The 19,055-nt window shown below is 36.9% G+C and overlaps 1 protein-coding gene across 1 annotated transcript in view; it reads right to left on the bottom strand.

Annotated features, from left to right (window-relative positions):
• Chd1 (chromodomain helicase DNA binding protein 1) overlaps positions 1-19,055 on the bottom strand; it is a 78,915-nt gene that overhangs the window by 42,574 nt on the left and 17,286 nt on the right. The window contains exons 3-12 of the mRNA XM_036168773.1: positions 12,062-12,263; positions 10,911-11,030; positions 8,275-8,339; positions 5,542-5,691; positions 5,114-5,382; positions 4,490-4,715; positions 3,935-4,035; positions 3,412-3,590; positions 2,196-2,323; positions 299-515 (exon numbers count right to left, since the gene is read on the bottom strand). Coding sequence (XP_036024666.1) covers positions 299-515; positions 2,196-2,323; positions 3,412-3,590; positions 3,935-4,035; positions 4,490-4,715; positions 5,114-5,382; positions 5,542-5,691; positions 8,275-8,339; positions 10,911-11,030; positions 12,062-12,263 — 1,657 coding nt within the window. The remainder of the gene's footprint in view (positions 1-298; positions 516-2,195; positions 2,324-3,411; positions 3,591-3,934; positions 4,036-4,489; positions 4,716-5,113; positions 5,383-5,541; positions 5,692-8,274; positions 8,340-10,910; positions 11,031-12,061; positions 12,264-19,055) is intronic.

The following is a 19,055-nucleotide window of genomic DNA, read 5'->3' as shown; positions in this document are numbered from 1 at the left end:
CAAACTCAGGTTATCAGGCTTGGTGGCAGTCACCTTTACCCACTGACTCACCTCACTAGCCCCACAACTTTGTTTTTTTTTTTTTTTGAACTGAGGATTGAACCCAGGGCCTTGCACTTCCTAGGCAAGCACTCTACCAACCCTTATTTTTATTATAACCAATTAAGCATGTGGTAGGCACTTATTTGTTGCTAATTACATGTTAGAATTGAAAGTATGGAGATAAAACAAAAAAGATAAAACATTTACACTAAGATAAATTTGTCTACCCTTCTAAATTTATAGAAAAACAGCTTACCATGTTTCTGCTGTTAATGTCACCTAAATAAACCACCGCATTCATCTGTGATGCCCACGTCTGAATCTCCCTTTGCCAGGAAGTGAGCGTGGAGAGTGGTACAACTAACAGAAAAGGTCCATACAGTTGATGTTCATGAAACAAGTAGTTCAGGAACGAAATCGTCTGTATTGTTTTCCCAAGGCCCATCTCATCAGCAAGTATGCAACTATTTCCTCTGCAAAGTTAAAAACAAAAACCCGTGTATGCAATAAATAAGGATCTAAATTCATGAAGAACTGTTTTCATACCATATGCCCCCCTCTACATGAAGTTGTGTAGACTGAAACTCTAAGAGGCGTTTTATGCAATATACTAATTTTATCAGCAATATATATTAATACATGTGTCAGTAACATTACAGGAAACATAAAATGAATAACTAACATATAAGGCTAGATTTTGTTTTAATATTAAATATTATTATTCTTCGTTAATTACAAAGCCAATATTGCAATTCATCTACCAGTAGTAGACCATAGATATGTTAGCAAGTAAAAAGTATCTAGGAAGAAAAAAAGTGAAAAAATTTAGCTAAACTACAACCTAAAAAGTTGTGGACTCAGCCGGGCCATGGTGGCGCACGCCTGTAATCCCAGCACTCAGGAGGCAGAGGCAGGTGGATCTCCGTGAGTTCGAGGCCAGCCTGGTCTACAAAGTGAGTTCTAGGACAGCCTCCAAAGCTACAGAGAAACCCTGTCTCAAAAAACCACACACAAAAAAGTTGTGGACTCAAGAATAGGGACCACAGGGAGCAGGGAAAGGTGGAAGACTGAGTGGTTATTAGAAAAAACTAGGGAACAGAGAAATATTGCAGGAATAGCATGGATGGCAACATAAACAATTTTTCCAGTTGAATAAAAACATTTAAAAATTGTAATCATCAAATAAGTTAAACTCAAACTTTATTAACAGAAATCATCCCTAAATTATGTATTTATAAAATCTATTCTTACACCTATAGCTTGTCTGGTGTTACCATTAATCCCATCCATGTCCTTCCTCATTATGTACACTATGGACAGACAATGAGACAGCAGTAAGGGACCTGGCATCCCCTGCCTTTACCAGCTGCAGCTCTCTGTACCTTGTGAAGGAAGCATGATGATACTGTGCAGAAACCATCTCTACCCTAGGTAGGCATGGTGGTGTACACCTATAATCCTAGCACCTGAGGTGAAAGGGGAGTATCAGCCAAGGTCATCCTTGGCTGCAGAGTGGGTTTGAGGTCAGCTGGACCATATGAGACCCTGCCTCAAAACCAACAGAAAAACAACAACAACAACAAAAACTAAAGCACATCCTTGAGCAGACTGAAAATTTTAAAAAGAAAGTAACTTATCAACAATCAGGGCAATATATTGTAAACCTCTTACCTCTCTGACCAATTTTTAGGGCACTGTCTATGCAGCCAATCTAAGGGACTGTAATAAACTTAGCTCTGAGTCTCGCCGTCAAGAAACCATTAACATCCTGGAGTCAGGGCTGTGAATCTAAAGGATGTGAAAAGATCCTAAAAACTCTCAAAACACTTTCCACTGAGAATTTTGGTTGTCATCAGTTCACCGGCTCCACTGAAAGACTAAGTCTGACATGCCTTCATGAACACAATGAAGTGAAATCATGTTCCTATGATGCTGCCGCAGACCCCAAACCAGACCTGTGCTGCTCCCTACACACCAAACCTCAAGCAAACATTTTTGCTACAGTGTTTCAGCTTGTGGAAATCTGATTCCCCTAAGTAGTCATTAGAGAAAACTGATAATTGGTTTAACATTTAAAGAAAGGACTTAGTAACCTGTGAGGATAGGGAAGTCTCATTCTTTTAATGTATGTAAATAACTCAGAAGACACTTACTTGCACCAAGAGTGAGCAAGCCAATTTAAACCATTCAACTGATAGTCTCTCAACTCTAAACCCTCATGTCCTCCAATGTAGGATGGTTGCTTCTTCAGAGCTACAAATCTTGGTCTTTGTTTCAATACCTTTGATCAGAATAAATATCAATATGTAGAATTACTTAATATACAATCATCAAAAACAATGTATGTCCTTTAGCTATCTTTTTTTTTTTTTTTGAGCTGAGGATCGAACCCAGGGCCTTGTGCTTGCTAGGCAAGCGCTCTACCACTGAGCTAAATCCCCAACCCTCCTTTAGCCTATCTTTCACCATAAAAATTAACATTTATTTCAAATCATTCATTTCACAGTTCTCTGATTCAAAATGTCTGAGAAGTCAAGTCCAATGGTATACACCCATAATCCCCCAACTCAATAGATAAGACAGAGAAGACTATTTCTAAAAACATGAGGCATGAGGATCCTGAGCTCTACAATAGCATGGGCAAGATAATAGAATCCTAGCTCAAAAATAGTTAAGTTTCATCAAAATTATTTACTACTAACCAATTATACACTCACTATCTGATACTGTTTCTGTAGATCACCTCTAAGTTCTTGCTGGTAATAATATTCCACATCTCCCAGAGATACATATGTATCTGATGATGCATTTGTACATGGCTACTTTCTATGATTCCAGCAAGAATGTAGAGTAAAATGTTTTGTCTTTTTTTAAACAAAAAAAATTACTAAGGAAATTCAGTCAGTTCCCAACAGTATACACAGGTCAAGTACTTCATTCATAAGGAAGGAAACACAAATTCATTCATAACCATTGCTCCAATGTAATAAAGTGAGTAGTATCCAGACTTTAAAACTAACACTAATATTTTTATGTAAACTACTTAAGTTTCAAAACTGCTGGGGAAGGTAGTCCTAGCTTCTCATGAGTATGTTATGACTCTGCTCTTACTTTCAGCAACAATATCTGCTGCTTTTAACACAACATACACTTCCAACTTCAAGGGATATGTCCTCTATTCAGTTTCCCCACACCATCATCATTACCACCAATCTGCCATATTTTAAACATAGTGCCACTAGAGGAATCTGTTTCTCTAAAAGGCATACCCAACTAAGTACTCTTTCAGCCTATCTGACATCAGGATTCAAGTCTCTATAAAGGCTTATAACTTAACACATTTGCATTAATTTAAAATGCCGTACTCACTTTGCAGTCTTTAAAAGGAGTCGTTTTTGACTGATTCCTGCTAAAGTACTCATCGATGCATGTCTGAAACTTTTTGGAAATGAGAGCCCCGTCCTCCCAGCTGCACTCTGAGTACGGAAGCCCCTGCCATTTGCAGTAATAATCAGGAAGACCAGCCGCTGACTTCTGATTGGAATGAGCTGTGAGATGAATCAGGCATTCATTTTATTAATTACATGAGAGGAATACCCAAGAAAGGCTACACAAGTGAAAACAGATCATCTACATTACAATATTTTATCTTGATAAAACCAAGCTACTCTATTTTATGTGTAAACAGTAAACTTCTGATGTTTGCTTACATGACTTCAAGCAAGATAAAAAGTCTGAAGGCAGCCTTGGGAGTATACACTTGCAATCCCAGAGACTCAGGAAGCTGAGGTACAAGGATTCTGAGATGGAGATCATCCCTGGCAACATAATGGGACCCCTCTCAAAAAAACACCAAACAGATAACGGTTTATCAAATTTATTTACTACTAACCAATTATACGCTCCACTATCTGATACTGTTTGTGTAGATCATCTGTAAGTTCTTGCTGACAATTATAATATTCCACATCTTCTGGAGAAGCATTTTTCAGCCTGAAAAATTTTAAGGCAACAACAGACTTCAGATGTTCCTCTAAATAACTTTATCGCACTGATAATTATCTCTTAGACAAGCTCCCATTGTACCCATTAATGGAGTAAACCAAGTCTGAACAATGAAGAAACTATAAACATTACTAGTAATTTTTCCTTCTCTTTGGCAAATTAGAGACTGAACCCAGGCCTTGCACATTCTAGGCAAGCATTCTAATAGTAAGCTATACACCCAGACCAACATCATGAATTTTTAAATTTACAAATTTCTGGGAGTACAAAACAGTCTGTGATTCTTACGAAAGTTCAGACATGAATTTCACCATAAGAGAGGTAATATAGACTATAAATATTTGAGGCTACCATTTTATTCTTAGTTATGTATTTCTTAATACCAAAAAGCTTAGTTAACTGTAATCTTCAACTACTAGAAAAAAAAAAGGCATTTTTTTACCATCGTTTTGTTTCCTGATCTTTTTTCTTATAATTATCCAATTTTTTCATCCCTCTAACATTCTGCTGCTTGAGAGTTTCTTCTGTCTCCCAAGTGTTGTGGATGTGGGACCATCCTTTCCATTTTATTAAATACTGTATGTCTCCTGGCTCTTTGTTTTTTTCAAATCCTGCATTTGGGTCACCATCTGCTTCAACTGCATAAATGGTTGTCGTAGCACCAGTAGCTAAAGACAAAACAAAAATCCACGTAATATGGTTACAGGGTTATTTTCTTCCAAATATAAAGTTTCAAGAGTATGTGTACAAAACCACGCATTAGATAAGCAAACTATTAAATACAAAAAAGTATGGAAAAATGTCACTTATAAATAAAGGACATTCAAAATTTTGAAGTGAAAACTATCTACTTCAATCCCTCTTCAATCCCTTTCAAAACAGGAAAGAGGCAGTGATGATGGACGGCTCTGCAGGCAGAAACCTGGCTACTAAGGTAACAACCTGAGTTCTAGAAGAAAATTCACTTTCTTTGCTTTCAAACCTGCAAAGTCTTTAAGAAATACTGTCCTTTACTCTGATAAATATTTGAATAAACAAACCATACAATGTTTTTTTGCAAACATACCTCCTCTTCTCCCAACTCTGCAATCCATAAACCTTTCTATTGTTTCAAATTCCTCTTCCTCAGGCTGAGGAACATCCTCTCCGCAGACTTCCAGGAGGTCATCGGAGTCTGTCTTCATGTCCTCATCCTCCTTGTAGCTCACATTGACTGTGGCCTGGCGGCGAGAGCTTCGTTTATCATTATCATAATCTTCATCATCCTCATCTTCAGATGAATCAATCTGCCTCTTTTTCTGTCCAAGAATTTTTTTCCCACTTTTTGACTTAGATCTGGAGAGAGAAGGAGAAATAATAACAAGTGTTTACAGAAACACTGACATAAATTTTTTTTAAGAAACTATACCCAAAAAAAAGAAAGAAAGAAAGAAAAAAAAACCCTTCCCTAAAGGATGATTTTTTTAGCTTCAAAACACAGACTAGTATACTCACCTACTTTGAGGTTTTCTGCTTTTGACTTTGTTTTTTGGCTCATAGTCAGATTCTGTCTCATCACAGCTACTTTTATCTCTCTCTTCCTCAGATTCTGAATCTGAACCAGACTGAGATGGAGATCCTGACCCAGACATTTGCCAATCTTCACTGTACATAAAATATTTTTATTTAGATATTAATAAGTAAATTACATTACTAAAATACACGCATGATCAAAACTAACTAAATTCTATTATTCCATTGACTATAAAGAAAACTACTGCTTTGAACCACACTGAAAATACTAAATGTCAGCAGAATAACAATGAGAAGTACTTCGTAAATATTTCTCTATAATACCACGGTGTTTCACTGATTATTTAAACCTCAAATGAAAGAATACTATATGAACAAATAGTTACAGGTTTGTATGCTACACTGCTCTTTAAAAAACAAAAGGGATTCTGACCAACCCCTCTCATTTTTTTTTAAGACTGTAATTTCTAAAAACCACATCCTTTTGGTATAGAAGTGGCGTGGCGTGGCTGATGAAGTCTAGGTGACCCGGCCACACCGAGCTGCATTCATCAAGTGCATACTGCACAGTGGTGCAGCCACTGGCAGTGTTTTGTTTTGTCTACACATTGGGGAATCAGGACTTTGAGCAGCCCAAGGGCAAGATTCCAACCAAGCATGTAAACAAGTGAGCACCTGCACATCTGGATGACAGATTCCTGCCTCTGGAAGACCCTTCTCTGGAAGAGGACTCTGCATTGTAGTGTACTGAAAACACAACAAACAACTTATGGGCTAGAAAAAAAAAAAAAAAATCACATCCTTTTCTGTGTACGGGTGTTTTGTGCACATGTGTGTATGTCTGTACACCACTTGGATTCCTGGTGCCCACAGAGGCCAGAATGGGGTCTCAGATTCCCTGAGTCTGGAATTACAGATAGTTGTTAGCTACCATGTGGATGGGTATTGGGAACTAAACCACTGTCCTCTGTAAAAGCAGCCAGTGCTCTTAATTGCTGAGCCATCTTTCCAACCCCTAAACTGATTTTTAAATAAAAGTACATGTTCTGTAAGAAAAAAACTTAATTATAGAAGAATGTAAAACAGACACTAAATCACTCCCAACAGTATCAACTCAACCAACATTCAATGAATAATGACCTTTATGACCTTTATCTTCCCTGTTTTAGTCTACTTAGTTTCTTTTCAATCAACATGTACAGAAAAATATTGGGTCTACATGTTAATATTTTACAATTATTATATAAAGTTCAGATGAAAATACATATTACATTATTATACTTGAGTATCCCTAATATGAAAATCTAAAATCTTGAAACTTTTGAAAAGTTTCAGATTTGAGATTTTGGAGATTTGGAGCTAAGGTTACGGGTACCCAAGAGGTAATGCATATGCAAATATCCTTAAATTTGCTAAATTCTAAAACCTGAAACACTTCCAGCCACAAGCATATGGTAACAATATACAACCTGCACTCTATCCTAAGTCAGGTCATGTTTTTGTCCCACTGCTTGATATATGCTACATCAACTGTGACTATGATGAAGTTAACAGATTATGAAAACACATAGAAGAAGCCAATTATTTTTATCTTGAGGTCTTTTTAGAGCATGGACACTCAAAGGAGTATTATGTAGGACACATGGAAAAAAGTCTTCCAAATAAAATTTTCAATGTAATTTTTAATTTTTATACCCAATCAAGTCTACACATCAAATTACTTGTTTCTTATTATATGTGCATGTCTACGCTAATTGAGAAATTAACAGCTCGAAAGAAGATTTCAATAGCTCAGAAGCACCATAGTTGAAAATACAACATAGAGTTTTCACTGAAACTAGAATACAGGGTAGTTCAATTGTCAGTGCTTTTGTGGCATGTGTATAGCCTTATGTTTGATCATACAAATCTATAAAACCGATCTGAAGAAATTAGACACAATGCAACACATCAAGACAAAGACAAAACATAACATAGTAAGGCTTATAGAGTAGAACTAGATTATCCAAAACACACCTAGTAATGGGCACACTATGAGACAGGTCAAAGAGAAACAGAGATATCCAAAGATACAAAAACAGAATTTTCATAAACTAAAAAGTATGAATCTTAAGATGATAAACATATAAAGCCTGTGATAAAAATAATAAATCAAAACATGCATAGAACAAAGTAAATATTCAGAATACCCAAGACAAATAGAAAATTCTCGGTCAAAACATCAGAATGAAAAACCAAACCAGTAAAAATGGATCTAAAGTGAAAAAGTATTGTTACTGCTTTCTGGGTCAGATTTTGTGGAAGTTATAATGAGTTTCTAAATGAGTTCTACAGAAGAAGTGAACTTCATGTGTAGATGAACTGTATGAGTAATTAACACAACAACCAAGTCAATCAATTATCCTACGATCTTACATGCTTTTCTCCCAAGCTATAAAAATATCTGGAAAGCAATATTTTGATATCATTTAAAGTTGATCTTTACTTCACAAATATATAGGGATGGAGAGGTCACAACAGATAAGAGCTGGCATAAAACAGACCTCAGCTGGTCATAAAAGGACAAATGTTACAACAGTGGCTTAAATTAACTTTGAAAACACCATGAACTAAGAACTTCAAAAACGACTTTTGGATAGGAAATTCACAAAAGAAGAAATACAAAACGATAGTATTTCCCCAGCATTAAAACCATCAGCTGAATACAATACATACTCGTTATGCCTTTTCCTCTTGACCTCACTGGAGGAGTCCTCTGAGTCTTCGCTGCTAGAGGAGTCCTACAAAGAACAAGGACAGGGACAGTCACCACTGTCGAATCTAACCAAGTTAGCAAAGTTTCACTTGCTATGCTAGTTAACATTCATTTTGTAGCAATACCTGTTAAGCCTTCTCTTTTTTGTTTCATGTTAAAAGCATCCTTATTACAAATTAAGACAATGGAATTGAGTATGACAACATCAGCATTTTGTAAAAATTCACACGTAGATATCATTAATTACTGTTGCACATTACAGATTCAAAAACATCTTGAATTGGTATTTTTTTAACTGTATTTGTAGAAACATCCAGGTATTCTTGTCAACACATAGAAACATGTTTATTCTTTTAAATTTTATTCTCATAAGATTTCAATAATTTGGGGTAATTCAATAGCCAATACATGAAATGAAATGTATCCATTGATAAACGAATGAAACAACTGGTTATGTACACACAAGGTAATACTATTCGGCCATACAAAGTAAGGAAATGCAGTCCTATGTGGCCAACATACATGGAAGTGTAGTGCATTAGCTTAAGTGAAATGTCTCAGATACAAAAAACAAATACTGCATGTTCTCATGTATAGTCAAAGCTAAAAAGCTGCTTCCAGAGAAGTAAAAAAAGAAAACAGTGGTTTTCAGTGCCGAGGATCAACCAAGGGCTAGAAAGAAGATGGTTAAATGGGTACAGGGTATGGCTGAATAAGAGTCTGATGCTACGCAGGATAGCTACAGTTCATGACAACTAATCATTTTAAAGTAGCCAGTAGAGAAGATTCTGAAGGTTCCCAATGCAAAAAAACAATGCATGTGTGAGGTAACAGGCATTCCAAGAACCTTTGTCTACTACAGTGTGTACATGCACTGAAATGTCAGAGGACAGACTGCAGTGAGGTATAATAGATAGAGTGCTTCCCTAAGCACAAGGCCAGGTACTATAGTATGATACTGGTAGTCATGGTGTCTCCCCCAAAACATGTACAATTTCTATGTAGTAATTAAAAATAAAAATTCTGGAACTGGACAGACAAGTTGAGAGTGCTGGCTGCTCTTGCAGATGACCAGAGCTTGGTTCCCAGCAGCCATATGAGGTTGTTCACACCCGCCTGTAATTCCAGCACAAGGAGACCTGGCAACCTTCCATAGCCTCTTTGTGCATCCCCAGACAGACACAGACACACACAGTGCCACGCCTGCTTACTGTCATGCTCCTCCACTGTAATGGTGATGGGATCTTGTCCCTCTGCAACTGTAAGCCCCAAATAAGCCTTCTATAGGTTGCCTTGGTCTTGGTGTTTTATCACAGCAACAGAAACCTAACTAAGACATGTACACATAAATAAAAAATAAATCTTGCCCAAATAAGTGGCATGCATGCCAGTAATCTTGTAAAAAAAAATAAAATAAAATAAAATTCCTTTAAGTATATTGACACTAGAATACACAAATAAATACAATATGTACACTGACAGAGAGTAAAGGAATCCATAGTAGGATATGTCTATAGTACTATATTGTATATGGACTAAATATTAATAAATTCCAACAACACATGACAACTGGGAATACTTCAGATTAAGGTACCATGTGAAGAATGAGTACACATGTGTGCTGGTTACTTTTTGCCAACTTAACACAAGCTAGAGTCAATTGGAAAGAGGAACCTCAGTTGAGAAAACACTTCCATCAGATTGCTACATGCAAGTCTGAGGAACATCTTGAGTAAGGACTGATATGGGAGGGCCTAGCCTAGACACATGTGGTGTCACCATGGCAGGTCCTAGGAGGTATAAAAAAAATAGTAGCTGAACTGTCAGCCTGAAGAGCAAGCCACTAAGCAGCAGCACTCTTCCACAGCCTGTTTCAATCCCTGCCTCCAGGTTCCTGCCCTAACTTCCTTTCATGACGACTGTGAGGTGTGATAAACCCTCTCTCCCCATGCTGCTCTTGCTCAGTGTTTATTACAACAGAAACTAAACCAAGAAAACACACAAGTATTCTAAGTAACAAGTCCAGACTCACTGTACAAAACTAGCATGTCTTTATCCACTGAAATATGTGTGCCTCTACGTATGGACACAAAATATTGGAGGTGGGGCACTGAGAAAAGGCCTCCATGTCACAAACTTTGTACCTCAGTCTCACAAGTTCTAAAATTATAGACACACACTATCACGACAATTCAGCCTATTTAATTTTATTTCTTGAAATAAATTTATTTCAAATAATTTATATTTGTTGAAATTTCACCTTTGGCTTTTCTAGTTCCTATCCTGAAAGAATGTTTTCCTAGGTATGGTAGGTTGGTCTCAAGCTCCTAATCTATAATCCATCTTGCTTCGGCCTCTTGAGAGCTGGCACAGCAGGCAGGCACCACCAAACCTAGCTATTTTATTTGTTTGGCTGTGATAAGCAAATGCACAGAAACTCTCCACTAACTGTTTGTTATTAACCTTTGAAAGTAGGAATATTGGTGAAAAAGAAAAAGATGTCTATATGCCAAGACTCTTGATGCATGTATGTAAACACAGGGACTCCGTTCATTCAGAGCAACCGTATCTAGTGAGGAGTCAGCAATGAACTCACCTCTTCTGACGACCCGCTGTTAGATGAAGCTGGGCGCTGCTGCTGTTGCTGTTGTGGCTGCTTCTTACTAAGCACTGCAGATCTCTGAACGGCCAGAATACTAGGGTTAGATTTCCAAAACTGTGCCAGAAACATAAACCAGGGAGAGCTGAAATGTGGTTAAAAACTATAGTTCTAACATTTACACCCCTCAAAGTAAATTATTCTCATTTATTATATAAATGCTAGTCCCTACAATACAATGAAATATAATGCAGAGTTTCAAGTGAAACTTACGGCATGTTGGATTTTGTATGTAATAACCATCATGCTCTTGGTGCTTCAAATATTATATTACAAAACAAAGTGGTAATGTGATATTCCTATTCACAGTGTGGTTACCTATTTTCTCCTGTGTTATGTTAAGGTGAAAAGCCAGGGTCAAAATATAAACCATGTCACTAAGCAGTTTTTGCTCATGCATGCACTCTGACCCTTTTTGGAAGGCAATGGGGTGGGGGGGCGGCTCTCCATTAACAAAGCTGCACATGTTTTATACTTTTGACCCAAGCATCTTAGTTCACCAGATACTGGTACTCTGAGTGATGCAGCATGCACTGCCATCAAGTATGGCAAGTTTAGTTATCTTGCAGTGAGTAATCTGCTGATTTCCAACCTTGGTCTATCCTACCAGTAACTTCCAGTGAACAGTTCTGTCAAGTCCTCCTGCTATTATTAGCCATCAGCACCCTTTCTGTAGACCTTGAGGGCAGACCACGCAAGCCTGACAAGACTACCTCAAGCAGTCGTAATTTACTTCTACCCAAGAAATTCCATTCTATCATTTGGTGTTTGTGGTGCCAGAAACTAACTCTGAGTTTCATGTACGTTAGGCAAGGGCTGTACTGTACTGCTGGACTCCCAGCCTATGACAGCTCAGTCACAAAATTCAAATTCTGTCTTAAAGAGGCAGAAAATGTTTCCCTTGTGTATGTAGGTATTTTATAGCCATTTACTTCTTTTAATCCTGTTAGTTAAGATATATGGCGACAGCTTCTGATCCATGAAAAATAAATGTATTTTTTTCCTAAAAACTATAATACAAGTAATGTCAACTGCATATGTTTTTCCAAAGCAATAAAAAAATAAAATCCTGCTTTAAACTGAATTACCTCGGCTCCGTCAACTTTTGGTGGTTTTCCGTGGACTTTGTTGTCTCGGGATGTGTCTGATTCAGACTCTGACTGACTTCCTGAGTCAGACCCAGAATCAGAGTCGCTGCTCCCAGACTGGCTGCTACTTCCACCACTGCTGCTGCCGGAACTTGAGCCAGATCCAGAGCCTGATGCTGACCCAGAGTCATCTTCTGACTGGCTACAATTTAAAAATGAAAGACTTGAAGCAAAATTCAACAGGAATTTAACTTTTTCAGCAGAAAGCCAGACATACAGTTTAACATTGCAATTATCTGTGGCCAAATACAAAGAGAAATGTTAATTTATAGTAATGGATATACATACATACATACATACATGTAAGATTATAATCTCCCTCAAATATAATGTGCCAAGCCTACCAAGTACAGGATCCTGGGCTAGAAACTGGGAAGACAAGATGTTTAAGTCATAGTACAAAAGCCCTTTAAGAGACTAGCTCTAACAGTTTAAGTTAGGAACTATGTAAAGAAATTAACATGTTGGGAATTCTTACTGCAGTGGGTAGAAAATGTGCCCATTTCTGGTTCCTACTTCTTTTCAAGATTATTTCCAGCAATTTTGTAATGCAAGCCTGCAATTCCAGCACTTGGGAGGCTGAGGCTGCCTTCGGTAATTCTCAAGAATTCCACCAGGTGGCACAACTTACTGACAGCCTACACTAGAAGCTATCTTTCCCCAGATTTGTAAAACAGAGTAATACAAGTTGCCAAATGGATTTTTCTACAAATTAAATATATGCTAAAATTAACAAATATATCTGTTCTGAAAATGTAGTAGAATTTTTTTCCCAGAAACACAAAGCAAAACTTTGTCTCTAGTGAGAGTTATGGTTTCAATGATGTTTCCACCAATATTGCTGTCTTCTTTTCTCTCCATTCCCCACCTTTCCTACCATTATTTCCCTCCCCAAAATATAGTTGAGGCCCCCAGATATCATTAAGTGTCTTTTTAATAAAAAGGAGGAAATGTCCTTGTACTTGAACCCCTGGAGACAAACTGTAGCAATGCCATCAGAGAAGTTGTTTTTTTTTTTTTTTTTCCTGACCATTTTATTTCTCTATTAATTCACCAGATAAGAAAATCATTAATTCAAATAACTTTACTGAGAACCACTCATATATCAGGCCTGGAGGGACTGAATTTCTTCTACCTTGAGGTAGCTCTGTATCGATAAGCAATTTCCTGTGCTCTGCTTATATGTTTATAAGAGCTGATCTCAACATGACCAGGTGCGGTAAAGGACACGTAATACAAAGTACTGTTAAAAATTAAGAAGATGGAAGGTCTTAGATTGCTACTTTTGGGGTGCTTATTTTTGCCAAAGCAGAAGTTCAGTGACATCCTTGGTTACGATTTGAGACCTAATATACTGTCTCCAAAATGATGGAATTTAGGGCAGAGGCTCTATTACAGATTCCTGTTCCTGCTTCAGTAATAGAGCATACTTATTATTAGGAAGTATTTAACTTTGGTATCAAAATCCAAAGTAGCTTATTGAATTGTTCTCTAGTGGAATAAAGAATATCCCAAGATGGGAAAGAAGGGGAAAGTTTTAGCAGAAATAAATTCTGGTGTCCAACTGCATATAATAGGGTGACAATAATATACTTTTTTTTCAAAAAGCAAGGAAAAAAAGATGTTTTCAATGATTCAACATAAATGGTAAATATTTCATGGTATAAATGTTTACCCTAACTTGAACATTATACAAACAAAATTATTGCAGCTGACTTGTTTTCTGATAGGGCAAAATGTATCATATCAGGCTCCCTTTGTATATTTCTTGCCTCAAGCTATAACTGAGTTATTTCATCAAAAATTAAGTAGAATTCAAGCATGAGGTAAGCCTACAACTATGTACTTGTCACTGTATATTTAACAGAATGGACGACAGCATGTATAGCTTCAGGGGAAATAAACTAATTTGTGCTAGCACCTCTAATTCAAACTTACAGGGCTTTTAACGCCTTTGGTTTTATATCATTTCAGTTGAGTTTCCTGATTCTAAATGACAATAATAACTTGTTTTATCTCAGGGGAAGATATATATGCATGCACATATACACATACACATCCTATTAATCAATTTCAGATGAATAACACTATTGTTAATGATAACTAATGTATTTTCTTTGCCTTCTTTTCATTTTCAAAACTAATCCCCATAGTTAAAGAACTGCCTTAAAGTCAAATGAAGTAATTCTGTGTGGCCAGCAACTTAATAGAATCAGTCTTTATTTTTAAAGACTTCTTTTTGTTTTGATTTCATATTGCATTATTATTAACTGGAATCCAATAGTTTAGACAAAGTTTGATCAGTTAAAACTAAACTATGATTTTAACATTTTATAATTGCCTTCCACACAGATCTTGATTCCTAAATACTACTGCACACCTAAATGGCAACTCTCCTAAGAAATGGAAAATTGTACTACTGTGACACAGAAAGTAAAAGCTAACCCTAAACAATCTGGATATGTCAAAAAGAAAATACTTTAAAACAAATTTAGAGGGGAGGGGCACAGAAAATAAAGACATAAGAGCTGGTATGAAGAGGCTTTCACTGGTCTAATTTGACTTAAGGATCTTTTGATCACTAGCACTAAGATTATTATTGTCCAGTAAATAAAATAGGAACTCAAGTTCCTGCCGATTGGCTCTGACAGTGGGAGGGTCTGACATGAACAGAGTGGTAGTTTAGAAAAGTCGTATTTCTCCACAGAACTGGGATAACTAATATGGGCCAACCTCAGTGTCAAACTCAGGTTCCTCAAACAGATAACTGAAACACTTCATGGGCAGCATCATCCTCCTAAGTCCAAACAATCTCCATTCTTGTTCAAGCATTTAGCTGTTAAGAACTAAAGTATATCCACCCCTAAAATGAATGTATATGCTGTGGATTTGTAAAGTTAGAACAAGGCTTGTAAGTAGGCTAGCCTGAGAGCAAGGTGATAGTTGTGTAAGAAAAAACTTAATAGGATGAACATAAGCAAACGTTGGCTTTAATCTCTTTGAGTATGTGGACCATTAATACAGAGATGTTCGTTCATTAACAGAAAGGATTAGGCAAAATTAAATTTAACCCTTACTAGGCCATGCTGCCTTTCATAGTAAATGCAAAGATGAGCACAAATTCCTACTAAAATTATTCATCACGGCTGGGAGGATGGCTCATCCACTAAAATGATCACAGGACAAGCAATGGAGTCCTGAGTTTGCCTCACCGGAGAGAACTAAACAGGGACAATCCCTAATCGCAGTGACTGACTACTCTAGTCAATTCAGTGATGCACAGATTCAGTGAAAGACCCCATTTATAAATAAATCTATAGATTCACTGGAGAATATAACACATATTGCCATCTAATACTACCATGAATGTGTAAACAGACATGTATATAGGGATGTACAGAATAGATATTTACAACATAATGAAAGCCAATTAAATTTAATCATTTACTTTAATAATAACTAAATCAGTCACTCATAATTTAGTTATTCTCACAAAGCTGACTGTTAAAATATGTTGCAATAAGGTAAATACCCATGGATAACTAATCCAACTCCTTCATTTTTCAGTCTCTTTCCTCATGTCTATTCCTTTCTGTAAATGTACAAGCTCTTTTCCTTCTCTAACCACCATCTGTATTTTATCAGAATTTGGAAAACTTTGCACAGGACTCCAAAATCTTATCACTAAGTTGATGCTAATTTTGGTCTGATATTCCCAAATATATCTGACATTTTATATAACGTGCATAAATAATTATGTATAGTCATTATTTTGGAAAGTCATGTATTTTTAGCAAAGATTAGCTTGCTATTAAAATATTAGTATTTTGGAAAAAGAAGAAAAGTCATATCACAGTCATCACAGAAAATACTAGTACAGATCAGAATTATTAGGGGGCACTAAGGGCAGAAGAGTCTGATGAGTATTTACACAGCTTTAGACTTGGTTTGTTTCCGAGACAGGGTTTCTCTGGTAACAGTCCTAGCTGTCCTATAGTTTTAGACCAGGATGGTCTCAAACTCAAGTGCTGGGATTAAAGGTGTGCACTGCCACACACAGTATCTTTAGACTCTTTAAAACAGGGTCTCAGTATGTAGTCCTGGCTGGCCTGGAACTCACTATGTAAACCAGGCTGGCCTTGAACTAAAGAGATCCACCTGCCTCTGCCTCCTAAATGCTGGGAATAAGGTGTGCCACCACATATGGCAATATTTATATAGCTTTAAAACATCTTTTCACTGGGGCTGGAGTGGTGGCCCAGTAGTTAGAGCATATACATATTTTCTAGAGGACCTGAGCTCAGATTCCATCCACAGCAGGACTCACAACCATCACTAACTCCAGCTCTAAGGCACAGAGTGCGCTATTCTGGCCTCTGGGAGGCATCGGAAACTCACGTGTGATACAAAGTTAACACCAGTGAGTCAGGCAGTCTTTGCAAAGGCATGAGGGTAAAAAGTGAGTAATCAGAGATATGCAAGGAGGAAAGGCATGGGTAGTTGGGAAGGACAAGAAAGAGGGACAGAGGGGTAAAGAAGAGCAAAGCCCATTATCTCGTGTGTAGAAATGTATCAATCAGCAGTTCTCAATATGTGGGTCACTAACCCTTTCACAGGGGTCATCTAAGACTATCAGGAAACACAGATATTTACATTATGATTCGTAACAAAGTAGTAAAATTACAGTTATGAAGTAACAACAAAAATAATTTATGGCTGGGGATCACCACAATATGAGGAACATATTACAGGGTCACAGCATTAGGAAGGTTGAGAACCACTAGTTTAAATGAAACCTTACTTTATAAAATAAATACATGCTACAATAATAATTAAAAAATAAAAAAGGTCATGACACTAACAGGAGCAGATTTAAGATGTATCATTTGAAGGATGAGTAACTTGAACTTAGTTGTAAGCGCACATCAGACAAACACACACTGAAATATATATAAAGTGAAGGTGTGTAGTCCTCAAGGACAGCTTAACAGAAGGCAGAGCTGTCACACACCAATGCAGAAAAGAGAAACAACAGCCAATTGTCGTGTCTGATCTTAGTCTGGGTACTGATCAAAGACCGAGCTGACTGACCAAAATGAAACAGAAACCCAAATTCCTGAACATGCTAAGGCACAGGGCTTAGGTCAAGGACCTTATTCGTAGAAAGGTATACTAGACAGACAGACACCACAGCACAAAGTCCCCGGAGCGAAGTATAAACGTAAGACGGCAGGAAAGTTAGGCTTTCTTCCCCGGAGACCGCCCAATGGTAGGCGACTCAACTAAGAAATGCTCACACTTGGGATTTTATGATTTCCCTTCAAAGTATGTAGGTGAAGCTACTGTGGAAATTAGAAAAGAGAGCTGTCCAAAACTAAAAGTACTATACAACTCAGGTATCCCACGCCCAGGCTCTAGTCCGCAAAGAAGCCTGTACATTCACATTGCTGCACTATAGTAACAATGGTAATGAATGAAAGTAGCCTAAATGTTAATCAACTTACAAATGGATAGATACGGTGCATACATACAGAATGACATCTGCAGGGAAATAGAACTGGAAATTATACTGTCAAATAACACAGACTAAAAAGACAAATACCACACACTTTAATTTTTGTATGTACAAATGTATGTGGGTAGGTATGAGAGTAAACTGTGAACCTAAAAAGGGAACCATGAGAGAGGGAAAAGGTCTTAAGGAAACGGGGAGGGAGAAAAAAAGTATAATAGTATACATGTGACATGAAAATAGATGGAAACTATATTATATGGGTGGAGGTAGAAGCAAGGTGTAGTCAGCAAAAACAATGTATAAAAAATATGACTTTAAAAAACTCTATTACTTTGTTAATTAAAAATAAATCTCACTGTAAAAAAAGTAGTATGATTTTTCAGAAATAAAAGCCAAAGTAAATCTTAAATAAATAAAATTTTAAAGTTTGTAGCCAAAGCAGAAAAGAGAAACATGCTTAGCATTCATGTCTGCAATAACTTAAAAACCAACTCTCTTCCAGCATCCCCTAAGGTACTGACATAGTCAATGTTGTCAGCTTGAGTGCTCAGAAAAATATTAACATTCTGTTAAGACACTAAAATCATTTTTACTTTATTATTAATTTGTCAAAGAATTCTGTGCAGCTATACTTCCTGGTTAAATTCTCATGAATTCAATAACTAAAATGTTATGATTCTATATCTATGAATTACCTGACAGAAATGTTTTTTCAAATTCTAACCTGTATCAAATGGCCAGTCCACCCTAGATCTAAACTGTGGACGCCTGGATCCATCTCATACTTACTAAACACCTCATGGCAAAGCTATGACCACAACTTATTTTGATGGTGTTAAAGGCTTATGTTTACTGCTTGACTGAAAAGCCTAAAATGTGAACTCTGGTGCCCTATTTATCCCACTTAATCTAAAATTAGTTTCTCTCTGCTTTGCAGCCCTTGAATTCACATTCCTTTCCCTACCTTTTAGCCAGTCTTGATGCAAGCTCTTACCCTTCCTAGAAAGCAGTTAAACACCACCTTATTGCCCCAGAATCTTACTCCAGTCAGCCTGCACTTCAAGCTGGCTTTTCCATTCAGTACTCCACAAACAACTAACAGAAGCCAACAACACACAGTCGCACAGTGTTGACTTAGCAAATACATTCCATTTTCTAGCATTCTACCTCCCAGACTCAGGATATTTTATGAGTTAATGAACTATTGATACCACATTCCCTTTCCTTCCTATTCTACAATAATATAAGTCTAAACTTCTGCATACCTTCTCATTCTCTTTGCCTCTACATTACTTCATTTTACTCTTCCTCGAAGTCATTTAATTAAAACCATAACTTTTTGGAATAATCAAAAAATTTTGATACACTGAGTCCTGTGGTGATATTGTGTTCCCCAAAATATTGTGCACCCTAATAAAT

The sequence above is a fragment of the Onychomys torridus genome, chromosome 19, assembly GCF_903995425.1.
Source record: "Onychomys torridus chromosome 19, mOncTor1.1, whole genome shotgun sequence".
Taxonomy (NCBI): domain Eukaryota; kingdom Metazoa; phylum Chordata; class Mammalia; order Rodentia; family Cricetidae; genus Onychomys; species Onychomys torridus.
The sequence above is the reverse complement of the archived record's forward strand: the minus strand, read 5'-3'. Positions and strand labels throughout refer to the sequence as shown.